Source organism: Henckelia pumila, chromosome 2, assembly GCF_033568475.1.
Source record: "Henckelia pumila isolate YLH828 chromosome 2, ASM3356847v2, whole genome shotgun sequence".
Taxonomy (NCBI): domain Eukaryota; kingdom Viridiplantae; phylum Streptophyta; class Magnoliopsida; order Lamiales; family Gesneriaceae; genus Henckelia; species Henckelia pumila.
This window is the reverse complement of record NC_133121.1, coordinates 87200057-87212238: the sequence shown is the minus strand read 5'-3', so window position 1 is coordinate 87212238 and position 12182 is coordinate 87200057. Positions and strand designations below refer to the sequence as shown.

The following is a 12182-nucleotide window of genomic DNA, read 5'->3' as shown; positions in this document are numbered from 1 at the left end:
CAAATTATATGTACATCCGTTGAGTTGGTTCGTCCCACCAACTAAAATAGATGAGTTGAATTGATGTTTTTCCACTTGATTAAAAAGATGGGTCAACCCACCTAGTGAAAATCATCATAATCCTCACTTAAAAAATGTGATGTATTTATTTTTCCCCCAATAAAGGTAATTTATATATGAATATGAGTAGCTATTAACATTATTATTATTATTTTTTTTTTTTGGGATCATGCGTAAGTATCCCTCTTCACATGCATGGTTATTTTAAATGAACAAATCCCACAATGTGTCTTATTATATTATTTTATTTAATACAATTATATATCCCCTCCAATAATGGCCAGCTATTTCTTATTTCAATAATCCCAAATCCTCTATCATTAAAACTTAATTACATCGTTGATATAAATAATTACTTACATGCAATAAAAAAAATTATATACATACATAGAAAAGTTTATATGTCGATGAAACGTCGTTTTTGTAATAAAATTGGAAGACAATGACACAAAATTTTTATTTTTATGTTTTTGAAAAATGAATAACCTAACAGAAAAAAGCATCCAACATATATATCTGAACAAACAAGAATAAAAATAAAATGAAAAGAAAAGAAATAAAAGAGAGGGGAAAATTAAAAATAAAAATAAAAATTAATGACAATCTAACGGCGTCGTTTATACATAACCGCAGTAACCACCTTTAATTTTTATATAAGTTGAAGAAATGGAGTGGCCATTACTACAGCTATACCTATATGAGCTCATTCAGCTCCACAACCACCGTAATGCAGGCGGAGATCCCGCCGGCTCCGCCACCTGACTCTTGATTTCCCTCTGCATTCGCCTTTTTCTTCAACCATGTCGGATTCTAAGTCCAAGCAAGTTCAGTTACGGGACCTCAAGCACCGCGTGCTCTCCGCGCTGCACAAACTCGCCGACCGGGACACGCATTCCGCCGCCGCTTTGGAGCTGGAGTCCATCGCCAAAACCCTTTCCGATGAATCTCTTCCGTCTTTCGTCTCCTCCATCTCCGCCACGGACTCCGCGGACAAGTCCCTCGTTCGCCGCCAGTGCCTTCGTCTGGTTTCCATTCTTTCCGAGCACCACGGTGACTCCCTCTCCCCATACCTCTCCAAACTCCTCTCCTCCATCGTTCGACGTCTACGCGACCCCGACTCCGCCGTCCGATCCGCCTGCGTCGCCGCCACTCTCTCCATCTCCGCCAACCTCTCCAACCCATCATTTACTTCGGTCACCAAGCCTTTCATCGAATCCCTCTTCGTTGAACAGGATTTGAATGCCCAAAACGGCGCGGCATTATGCTTGGCTGCTGCAGTGGAGGGATCTAGAAACATAGACATAGTGAGCTTGAGAAAATTGTTGCCCAGGCTTGAGAAATTGGCGAAATGCGATAGTTTTAAGGCAAAAGCCGCCTTGGTAACGTTGATTGGTGGCATCGTGAAGGTGGAGGGAGTGGTCAGCAATTGTGGGAGCAATGCGATCAAGAATTTAGTTACATGTCTGATGGAGTTTCTGAGCAGTGACGATTGGGCCGCGAGAAAGGCGGCCGCCGAGGCGTTGATGAAGGTGACGAGGGTAGGAAAGAACACATTGTCCGAGGAAAAGGCTTCATGCTTGAAGACTTTTGAGGCCAAGAGATTTGACAAGGTTTAATCATGAAATTTGGGTGGATTATTGTATCTAACAACATGTGGTTTCTTGATTTGTGTGTGTTTGTGTATTTGATTAGGTGAAGGCGGTGAGGGAGGCGATGAATCAGATGATCGAGGCTTGGAAGGAGATACCGGATCTGTGTGGTGTGGTTTCGCCACCACCCGAATCAGGGTCATCGTTCAAAGGTACTGTAAAGTTACTGATGTAATGTAATTGCCATATGTCTTGCTGATTCTTTCATTTTCATGCTTGAATTTTCAAAATATATACATGTGAAATAAGTGTCGATCACTATGTATTTGATAGAGAAATTAATTAGATTATGTTATTGTTTGTGTGGTATCGACGTTGTTTCAGGTGATGAATCCTTCGAGCTCTGAATCTGTTATGTCGGCGTGATTTTGTCTTTGTGGTTGGTTTTTAGTTTTGATATGAATACTGGCCATAGTTTGGTTGAAATTTTGGATGGTCCTCACTCATCTATCCATGTTTGAGTGGCGTGTGAAATTCCTGATTCTTGATTGTTTAGTGTTGGTTGTTTGGACTGATTCTTTTATAGATTTCCCCTTTATTATGTCCTTTTGATCCATTCATTTGGATTATAATACGATGAATTCCATTATTGGCCTAGCATCTCTTTAATTCATTTTGGTCCACAGTTGCTTTTGTCACTGTCAAGCAAGTATTAGACATTAGTTAACATTGTTTTTTTTATGTTACTTCTGCTTTGGGTACAGAAAAGGGTAGTACCGAACATTATCCGCCTGACTCCAAAACCAATGTGAGCTCCATCACTCGAGCAAAATCACGGAGCCCTCTTCAGTTTCCGGTCGGTAGGACCAGTTTTTCCGATCATTCCCCTGCCCGGAAGAGTTCTTGCAAAAGTACTGAAAGCAGAGACGTACCAGCATTGTTCCGGAAGCTGGATCTCAAAAAACTCTCAAATTCGAAGCTCGAAAGTTCCCCTCCAACAGGTTTTTCTGGCACTGTGATTTCAAAAGACACCTTGGATAAAGATGAAAAGGGTTTGGAGATGGTAGATGATGTAGTACGTTTTGCAAAGTCGGAAATGAATTGTGCTCGCATTGATCACATGTATGATAAGCAGCACTGTGTCTCTAAAAGTGGTGGTGAAGTAGTTCCATGTGGTGATGCTAGTGTTTTGGTGAGTAACGAAGCACAAGATATCTTTCGAAACAGGAGAGAACGTGAGGAGCTATCTCTAATAAGGAAGAAACTTGTTCAGATTGAAACTCAGCAATCCCATTTGCTGGATCTTCTCCAGGTATAAACAGATACCTTCTACATGTACTAGGATTCAACTACATGCTACACGATGGTTGCCGAATCGACTCTTGAAATGCACTACTCATAGTACAGGTTGAACGCAATTTCTTGTTTTTGGGTTAGTTACCCTTCCGCAATGTTGGATTTTTCCTGCAAGATTCGATATTTTTCGTAAACTTGCTTACTTTTTCATCATTGAAAGCATCCGACGGTGAAGACGACACATTGGGACGCGACAATTGCAGCTATTATCTGTGTGACAGCATCTGTGATTCAACAACCTAACGCACTTAGTGCTACACGAAGCTTTACATATATGATTGCTGTGATCTATTTGATTCCCTTTGAGTGCTTGCACACTCTCATGCTGTAAGCCTTTATACTGACTTTTCTTTTATTGGATTACCAAATCCAGAGATTAATGGGGAGTTCGCCGAATTTCATGCATTCTCTGGAGGCACGCATCCATGGTCTAGAACTGGCACTGGATGAATTTTCATTTGATATAGCTGCCTCAACAAAAAGATTGCCGCGAAATAGTGCTGCTGGAACCATGCTTTGCAAGTTACCTGGTACAGAATTCTTCAGCTCAAAACTATGGAGAAAAACAGGTTGTCTTTCAACTTCCGTATTGCCTACGTCCCCCGAAGGGTTTATGAAAAGCTCGAGGGATCGACTCCGCGACGGACGCGGGCTCATTATGAACCCTTTGGCCGAAGTCGCTATGGCCTCGCAGTGTAATTTAGAAGTTCCCTCCTATGGAGTTGTAAATAATGTTGCCATTTGATATTGTGAAAGATTATTTATGGCAGCGATCCTTTCTTTCGTCAGCCACTTCGGACAAGAGTGCTCGAAGGATAATGTTGGCTTCTTTCTGCAGCTTGGTTTGAAGACTAAAGGGGAGATGCATATACTCTCTGAGAAAGAAAATATATTCATGTTAATTCTCTCTCTTTTCCCATTATTTTTTTTATAAAAAAAAAAAAAGAAAAAAAGAAAAAAAAGAAAGGTGGATGACTTATCCCCAACTTTCCTCCAAGGCCCCTCGAACGCTTCAACATCCTAAGATTGTTAAAGATTCGCATTCATGTATGATGGAAAATGACATCTAAACCCTGATGAATGTTTTTGTTGAAAAGGATAGCTGATGGACCACCAGAACTTTGATTTTATTTAGAAAGGGTGATAAAAGAATTAATGGCGTACCTAACAACATCCAAAGCTAAGTTTCCTCGTTAATTCACGCGTATATGGGCATTATTCTTAGCCACTGTTTGGCTCATCGGATCAGACGAACTATGTATAATATAAAATGAAAAAAAGTTGAAAAGAGAGGCCACCGCATAAAAAATAAATAAATAAATAAATAAATAACAGAAAAATAGTAGATGGAAAAATCGACAGAATGCGGTAGAATTTACCTCGAGAACCTCTAATGACTCAAACAGCAACCATCAATATAATCAAATAGTCTCCTAAAGTTTCATTCAATTGTTTGCCAACACGAAAACCCTTCATTCAAAAACGACTAAAATCAAGTAGAGTCCAAGATCCCGTCATTTCAACATTGATAATCAAACTTAAATGTTACACTATATCAGCTCCAAGTCAATGTAACCTATCCAAACCTGGACCAGCTGGCCCCCGTATTTTTGCTTCATCAAGCTGCAAGAGCATTATTACAAAATTTATGCCTTGTGAAAAATAAATAATACAACACTCAGGCCGTTTGATCTGTCGACCCCTCCTTGTCAGCCTTCTGCAAAATAATTGAATAACACACTATAAAAGTTGAAATATCACGAGGAAGGTAATGAGGTGTAAGCAAAAGAAAACCGAAACGACGAAGAGTAGTTAGCGATCTTAAACTGATTATCCAACAAAGTATGCATTTTTGTAATAAATTTTTCAAACAATGACAGGGAACTTGTTTGCACTTGAAAACATGATAAATGCAAAACTAAATACATGTTCAAAGCCAACTAACAGGCATTTCAAATTCAGCGTCGTTTCCTAAGATGGCGAGGCTGACAAAAAGAGAGAGGTTTAGCACACAGGCTTCAATTCCAGGCTGTTATAAGACACCAGATAAACAAAACGATCTCAAATTAATGTCTAAATCCCCAAACTCAGAGAAATCGGCATGTCGAACCTGGACAATTATTCAACAGGGGTCAGTGCTGATCCATTGTACCCTTGTGGTAGGCACTCCAGCTATAATTTGACCAAATATAGTTAATTTACTCAATGTTAGTACATTCCAGTACAGGTGAATTGCTCCCCTTGAGATTTCTTTAGCAACATAACGGTGCTACATGACCTCCAAAAATGTTACCAGTAATCCCCACAGGAGCAAGATCCATCTCTAAAATGGTGGAACCGGATAACATCTCTGATAATAATTTCCCTTGAAGCAATTTTACAGATGAATTTGAATGCTGTGTGGCAGTCCAAACAGATTCGAAGGTTTTTCTTGACCCTGATGGGTGCTCCATCCGGGGTGGAAATCAGCCCAAAAGCAACTGCAAGCTTTTCACTATGATGTGAGAGAAGAACTTCCTTTTCTTTCTTTTCGACATCATGGAGATCAATCTCTACCAAAGGAACATAACCAGCTTTGGCCATTAGTTGTCCCAGCTCCTCAAGTTTTGCGTATATCTCTCTGTTTCTAGAATGGCTTCTATCTCCAACTATAAATGTGTAGATATTGTCTTTTATCTCCATCCAACTCATCCCTGGTTCCTTCTTCACTTTGCTGTTTTTCATTAGTCTTCTCACCTTTGAAACATTTTCCCATAATCCTGCAGAGGCATATATATTTGCAAGAATAACATGGGTACCAGATTTTTCTGGATCAAGAGTATAAAGCATCTCGGCAGCACGTTGTCCTAGCTCTACATTCTTGTGAATTTTCGCAGCACCAAGAAGACCCCCCCAAATGGTGGCATTAGCTTCAAATGGCATATTATCCACGAGATTCACTGCCTTGTCCAATTTTCCAGCCCGGCCAAGAACATCAATCATGCAAGCATAGTGCTCTTGTGTTGGTTCTATGCCAAAGTTCATTTTCATGGTCTCAAAATGCCACCCAGCTTCATTAACAAGCCCAGCATGATTACAAGCGCAAAGGACACTAACTAACGTGACGTGGTTGGGAGCAACGCCATCTTTCAACATGTCATTGAATAATTGGAGGGCCTCTTTACCATACCCATGTTGTGCAAGTCCCCCAATCATTGCAGACCATGAGACAACACCTCTCTCAGGAACCTCAGAGAAAGCACAACCAGCATCCTCTATACTTCCGCATTTAGCATACATGTTGACAAGTGAATTTCCAGCAAAAACATCTGATATGAACCCTAATTTCAGCACATGAACATGGATTTGTTTCCCTTGTTCATAAGCAGATAAATTTGCACAGGCATTAAGAAGCGAACTGCAAACAAAAGAATCTGGCTTAAGATCCATGTTTAGTAGCATTAAATAAAGCTTCAAAGCTTCTTCGCCCTGTCCATACTGAGAATAAGTAGTTATCATTGATGTATAAGACGGCAAATCAAGATTTGGGCACTCTTCAAATACTCTAGCCGCATCATGCACCTGGCTACTTTTTCCATACGAATCAACAATACTGTTTACAATGAAACTATCAGCTTGGTAGCCCGATTTTACTACAAGTGCATGAATTTGTTCACAGGCCTCGACATACTGCAAATCTGCAATTGCATTAAGAACCACTAGTATGGTTGCCTGGTCAAATCCCATTGTCTGCTTGTACATCTCCTTGAATAGATTTAGAGCTTCTCCATATTCCCCATTCTGTGAGTATCCAGAAATCATCGCATTCATTGCGACCAAGTCTTTGTGCGGCATCAATCGATAAACTGCTACCGCATCCTTCATCAACCGACACTTGCAATACATGTCAATGAGGCCAACACTCACAAAGCTATCGTTCATCATATACATCTTAATCAAGTTACAGTGAAACTGCTTACCCAATTCTTCTAAACCCAATGCTGCACAAGCTTTAAAAGCACTTGATAAGGTGAACATATTGGGGTAAGCACCCGATCTCTTCATCTGATCTAACAATTCTAAAGCCCTTTCATGACATTCATTAAGCACACATCCAGCGATGACAGCATTCCATGAAATAATATCAGGTTTTATTATATTATCAAAAACCGTAACTGCATCTCCCAGATCCCCAGCTTTTGCATACATGTCAACTAGTGCGTTCAATGAGAATGGATCATCCTCATATCCGAGCTTAATGAGATAACCGTGGATCTTCTTTCCCTGGCAAATATCTCCTAGCCCAGTCGTAGCATTTAATATAGTTGACAAACTAAACTCATCAGGCCTAACTTCACTAGCAACCATTTCTTGAAACAACGCAAGTGCTTCCCAAAAAGAATCACTTTGCGTGTAACATGATAACAAGGCATTAAAAGAAACAACATTTCTTTCTGGAATACCCTCAAACAATCTCATGGAATCAACAAAATTTTCACATTTAGCATACATAAACACCAAGGTATTTGCAACAAATACATCTGATTCAAACCCAGTCTGTACAATAATCCCGTGAACCTGCTTCCCAAGCACAAAATTTTTTGAACCTGCACATGCCTTCAGTATACTGGGGAAAGTAAATTCATTACATCTAATTCCCAGTATATGCATTTTGCGAAAATCCAGAAGGGCTTCTTCATTAAGGCCATTCTTGGCATACCCAGATATCAAAGAGGACCAGGATACCACGTCTTGTTCATGATTTTCTTCGATCAGCTTGCATGCCTGGCTAAAAGCCTTACACTTGGAGTAAAAATTAATCAAATGGTTCCGGTGCTTTGAGTCATTGGATAACCCAACCTTTATTAGGTGGGCATGAATTTTGAGGCCTTCATTTATTGACTTGGTCAGAGAAAATTGAGATAAAAGCTTTGAGTAGGAAATGTTGTTTGAGGCAAATTTTGCTACTGTGGGAAGACGCATGTACTCCGGCTGCAAACCAAACAACGAGGAGAGAAGACACAGAAAGGAGAGTATGTCAGTTTAATGTCAAACTCGAACAACTGAGCCTGGTACACAAATTATTTAGTGACACACTTGAGGACATGATCGGAATAGAAATAAGGAATCTGTATTAATAAATAGATATGAAAGCAACTATCTTACCAGTTAAAAAAAACTCTTGGAAAGGGACAAGGAAAATGTTAGTGTCACCCCCAGCAATGATCCTACCAGAGAATGTCAAATAAGAAAAAACATTAAATTAAGATTTTTGAAAGTACTGCAAAACTTATTCGCAACAAGATTGACGCGAATTAATTTGCTTTGTCAACCCTTCAAGCTTCATCAATGACATCAAGTATAGACTTACTTCAACACTATAAAAACTATGATTATGCATAACTCAAACAATTTACAAGCATAAATGTGAGAAAGTAAAGCATCAACCTGTCTCAATTTATATTGATTTACATAATGTCTTTCTGACTGTTATCAATAAAAAAATGTATATAAAATTATTAGGTCCACACAGATGACAGTTCGGAAATAAATGCATTTTCGCTAACAGACCAATGTAAGTCATGCCTCAAAGCACGTTACAGTTATAAGAAATAAGGCAGGCACTCCTGAAGTAATAATCACTAAGGTGGCAGCCTCCTGATATAAAATAAAGATAATTTTCAGATAAAATGTCAGATCAAAGCGGACAAATGAGATTAACTGAGATTGTGAAGACACGTACTAGTTCCTGCTAAATATTTAACTTCACTAACCTTCAAGTTCACGGGAAAGAAAAGCATAATTTCTTACACATATAATCTTAAAGTTTGTTAGCCAGCTGGACACGTGAATCAATCATTATTTTTTATTAACTATCATGCCTTTATATCATATTGATGTTTAATATATTTTTGAAGCACTGGCTTCTTTCCAGTGTAGGCCACTAACAATGACAACTTGGATTGTAGAATTATCACTTTTACACCTTACCTAAGAACCGCTAGAGTTATTTGGAAACTCTATATACTTTGACTCAGACTCCATCAATTCAACCCACATGGTCGCTTTAAGGAACTTAGGAGCTTTAGCCACAGTAATGACTATGGTGAACTCAAAGACCAGTCATTCGGGGTGTAAGAACAAATTTAGGAGCACACTTCAATCCAGGTAATGCTCAACAAACAAATGACAAAAATAGGAAATTGTTCGTGCTCAGGATTCCATCAGTAAGAGGCTTCATATATGGCAACTTTCAGTAAACTTCTGCAAGCATTAACAAATTTTATGAATCTGCTATCATGCAATTATATAAATTTAGATGCCAAAAAATATCAAGCCACTTTGAGGCTTGAGCTACACTACAATAAAGAATCTTCACAACTATCTAAGGAAACCTAAAAATCAAGGCGAACGGATCATTAAATCAAATTATTAGCCACGACGATGGATGCCCATCATGCCAGTGGGGGCAGTTACGCCCACTGGCATCTTTTAGCTATGCCATGAACGGTGACCTTACAGAGGTTTGAATGGAATCATGTTAATTTTGTATGATTTCCCCCTAAGAAAATTCTTTCAGCAACCACTTTTATGATGCATCTCAAAAAACCAATTTTCATGGTATATGAGCATGCCCTCAGGGTTATGTTTTGGAGAGGAATGCTAATATTACACTAGGATCATGAATTCTATTGCAAAAAGATTGAGCATAACATTGTCACTATGTTGATATAGATTAAACATATAAAAAAAGAATGGCAGAAACATATGTACATCAAAATATTTGCTGATTGTACCTCCACGGCTCCACTCGCATTTTGTCGGTATGCACTTATATTTACATTTTTCCACATATATTGAACTATATTTCAAAATATTGAAAGTGAAAGAGTATTCTTAAAAATCAACAAAATATATTTTCTCCTTTTTACTTATATTTTGTCCATTTCTTCTTGCCAGTGTAAATCATGTACGGTGTACCAAAGCAAAGCACAAAGAAAGCAGGTCCGTTTTGTCGCTAGGAAAGAAAATATGTAGGGAAAAGGCTTGTCATATCTGTGATTTGTCATATAGTAATATTGTTTAAATGAGATTAACTATGTTATTTTTTAAAAATGCAAAGTGATTTTGCTTTTCCTTTTCAATTTTCGCAACAAAGTATGAGATCCGAACACAAAATTACTGTTCTCAACAAAGTATGAAATCCGATCTCGACATTACTGCCACCTCTCTATAACACTATGGGCCATGGCACCACCAGAGTCCGCATAGCATATTTGACTCCCACTGAATCAATTTCTGGATCCATTCTTAATGAGCTATCAATTTCTTCAACAGTGCAACAGAAAAGAACCATGGAAGCCTACATTTCACACAAAGATCAACATCTCCACATCTCTTCCATAAAATTTCTAATCAATCAACCCAAACTATTTTTTATTCCCCCTATGAATTCAATTCACATGCATATCCCTCTAAAGTGAATTTTAGTTTTAAAAAGTATGCACTATTTCTACCATCAGGAATTCTTCAATAACTTGAAAAACATTACAGAGTAGTTTCAAATCTGATGATAATACGAACACGATAAGTAATCCAATTTCACGATTAGAAAAATAAAGCAAAACAATTAAGAAGGGAACATAAAAGATGGCGGCGGGGTTGAATACCGATTGGGCGGAATGCCAGGCGAGACCGCGGTAGACGTTGACGGAGAAAGTAGCAGCTAAATAAATGGTGGCGACGCCGAGCCCCGCCGTCAAGGCCTTGAATGTCCAGTCCCCTATTTTGCTCGCCGTCGCCATTTCAGCGATTCCTCGCTCTCCCAGAAATATATATACCTCCACTTATTTTCACTTTTCACGTTAGTTTAGTTAATTTCTATTAAGCGTGTTCAATAGCGAATAGCACAACTCATTATTCAAGACCCAGTCTTTTTCATCGTTCTTTGAAGAATTTTGTGGCAAATAATCAATAATTGTAGTTTGTAGTTTGTAAGGTGAAAATCTAAAAATTTACAGTAAAAAGTAAAAACTTCAAAACTCAAAATATAGCAAACTCTATATTTCACAAATTATTCCTTCTTAATTCAATTGTAAATTTTTACACAAACGGAGAGACCTATTTATACATTTGGAGATTAGTCCAAAAGTTAAAACATCATCATCTACATCATCACACACTAATTTTCAACATTTTACAACTCAATATCCAACATTCAATATTCAACTTTAAATAATAATAATAATAATAACATCATATTTTCAACACTCCCCCTTGTGATGATGATCGTGATATGATGACTGTCTTTATTACGTTTTTTATACTGCCTCGTTAAAAACCTTACTAGGAAAAATCCAGTGGGATAAAAACCATAGCAAGGAAAAAAGAGTGCAACCACGTAAACTTTCTCTCATGTTAACACGAGTGATTCTTCACATATTCCATAGATTGCGCATCTCAATGTTATATATATGCTTTCTGAATATTGTCGTAGGAAGTGCCTTTGTGAAGAGATCTGATGAGTTCTCACTTGATTGAATGTAACAGATATCAATATCTTTGTTCTTCTCAAGTTCTTGAGTGTAGGCAAAAAACTTTGGGAAGATATGTTTGATCCTGTCACTTTTGATGTATTCTTCTTTCATTTAAGCAATACATGCAGCATTATCTTCATACAACATCACAGGTTTCTTGTCTATTGATAATCCACAAGAAGTTTAGATATGTTGTGTCATTGATTTTAGCCAAACACATTCACGACTTGCTTCATGTAGCGCAATAATCTCGGCGTGATTTGATGAAGTTGTTACGAGTGTTTGTTTCTGTGAACGCAAAGAAATTACAGTGCCTCCACGAGTAAATATATATTTGGTTTGGGAACGTGCCTTATGTGGATCAGATAAATATCTAGCATCAGCATAACCAATGATACTATGATTGGTATCTTTTGAGTAAAAAGTCTCAAATCTGTCGTTCCTCGTAAATAACGGAATATATGTTTAATTCTGTTCCAGTGCCTCTTTGTTGGATATGAAATGAATCTTGCCAATAAATTTACAGTAAAAGATATATCAGGTCTAGTACAATTTGCAAGATACATAAGTGCACCAATAACACTTAGATATGGTACTTCTGGACCAAGAATAACTTCATCATCTTCACATGAACGGAATGGATCATTTTCTATATTTAATG

General features: G+C 38.1%; 2 protein-coding genes across 15 annotated transcripts; one reads left to right on the top strand and one right to left on the bottom strand.

The window, feature by feature from the left end:
- Positions 1-765: 765 nt before the first annotated feature.
- On the top strand, positions 766-3750 carry LOC140877184 (TORTIFOLIA1-like protein 4). 3 transcript variants are annotated; one of them, XM_073280713.1, is made up of 5 exons: positions 766-1670; positions 1753-1861; positions 2414-2961; positions 3057-3081; positions 3379-3587. In XM_073280713.1, the coding sequence occupies exons 1-5, from the start codon at positions 861-863 to the stop codon at positions 3453-3455; spliced, it is 1569 nt and encodes a 522-aa protein (XP_073136814.1). In that variant the 5' UTR covers positions 766-860; the 3' UTR covers positions 3456-3587. The 3 variants fall into 3 exon arrangements, with proteins under 3 accessions (XP_073136814.1, XP_073136813.1, XP_073136815.1); XM_073280712.1 differs by lacking the exon at positions 3057-3081 and having other exon boundaries at positions 3379-3750; XM_073280714.1 differs by lacking the exon at positions 3379-3587 and having other exon boundaries at positions 3057-3187.
- LOC140877182 (pentatricopeptide repeat-containing protein At3g12770-like) lies at positions 3745-10877 on the bottom strand. Of its 12 annotated transcripts, none has more exons than XR_012149256.1 (7): positions 10655-10877; positions 8151-8212; positions 5116-7976; positions 4385-4722; positions 4170-4259; positions 3982-4078; positions 3795-3880 (listed from the first exon to the last, which is right to left on the bottom strand). XR_012149256.1 is itself a non-coding variant. In XM_073280711.1 (3 exons), exon 3 carries the CDS (start codon positions 7965-7967, stop codon positions 5295-5297), a length of 2673 nt encoding a protein of 890 aa, XP_073136812.1. In that variant the 5' UTR covers positions 7968-7976; positions 8151-8212; positions 10655-10877; the 3' UTR covers positions 4913-5294. The 12 variants fall into 12 exon arrangements, 1 of the variants encoding a protein (XP_073136812.1); XR_012149258.1 differs by having other exon boundaries at positions 3802-3876; positions 3993-4078; XR_012149257.1 differs by having other exon boundaries at positions 3859-3876.
- Positions 10878-12182: the final 1305 nt, after the last annotated feature.

Bases quoted from the DNA above. Each gene is read 5' to 3' on its own strand.
- LOC140877184 (XM_073280712.1), top strand. From the start codon at position 861: ATGTCGGATTCTAAGTCCAAGCAAGTTCAGTTACGGGACCTCAAGCAC. The intron at 1,671-1,752 runs GTTTAATCATGA...GTATTTGATTAG, and splicing joins AGGCCAAGAGATTTGACAAG to GTGAAGGCGGTGAGGGAGGC. The intron at 1,862-2,413 runs GTACTGTAAAGT...CTTTGGGTACAG, and splicing joins ATCAGGGTCATCGTTCAAAG to AAAAGGGTAGTACCGAACAT.
- LOC140877182 (XM_073280711.1), bottom strand. From the start codon at position 7,967: ATGCGTCTTCCCACAGTAGCAAAATTTGCCTCAAACAACATTTCCTAC.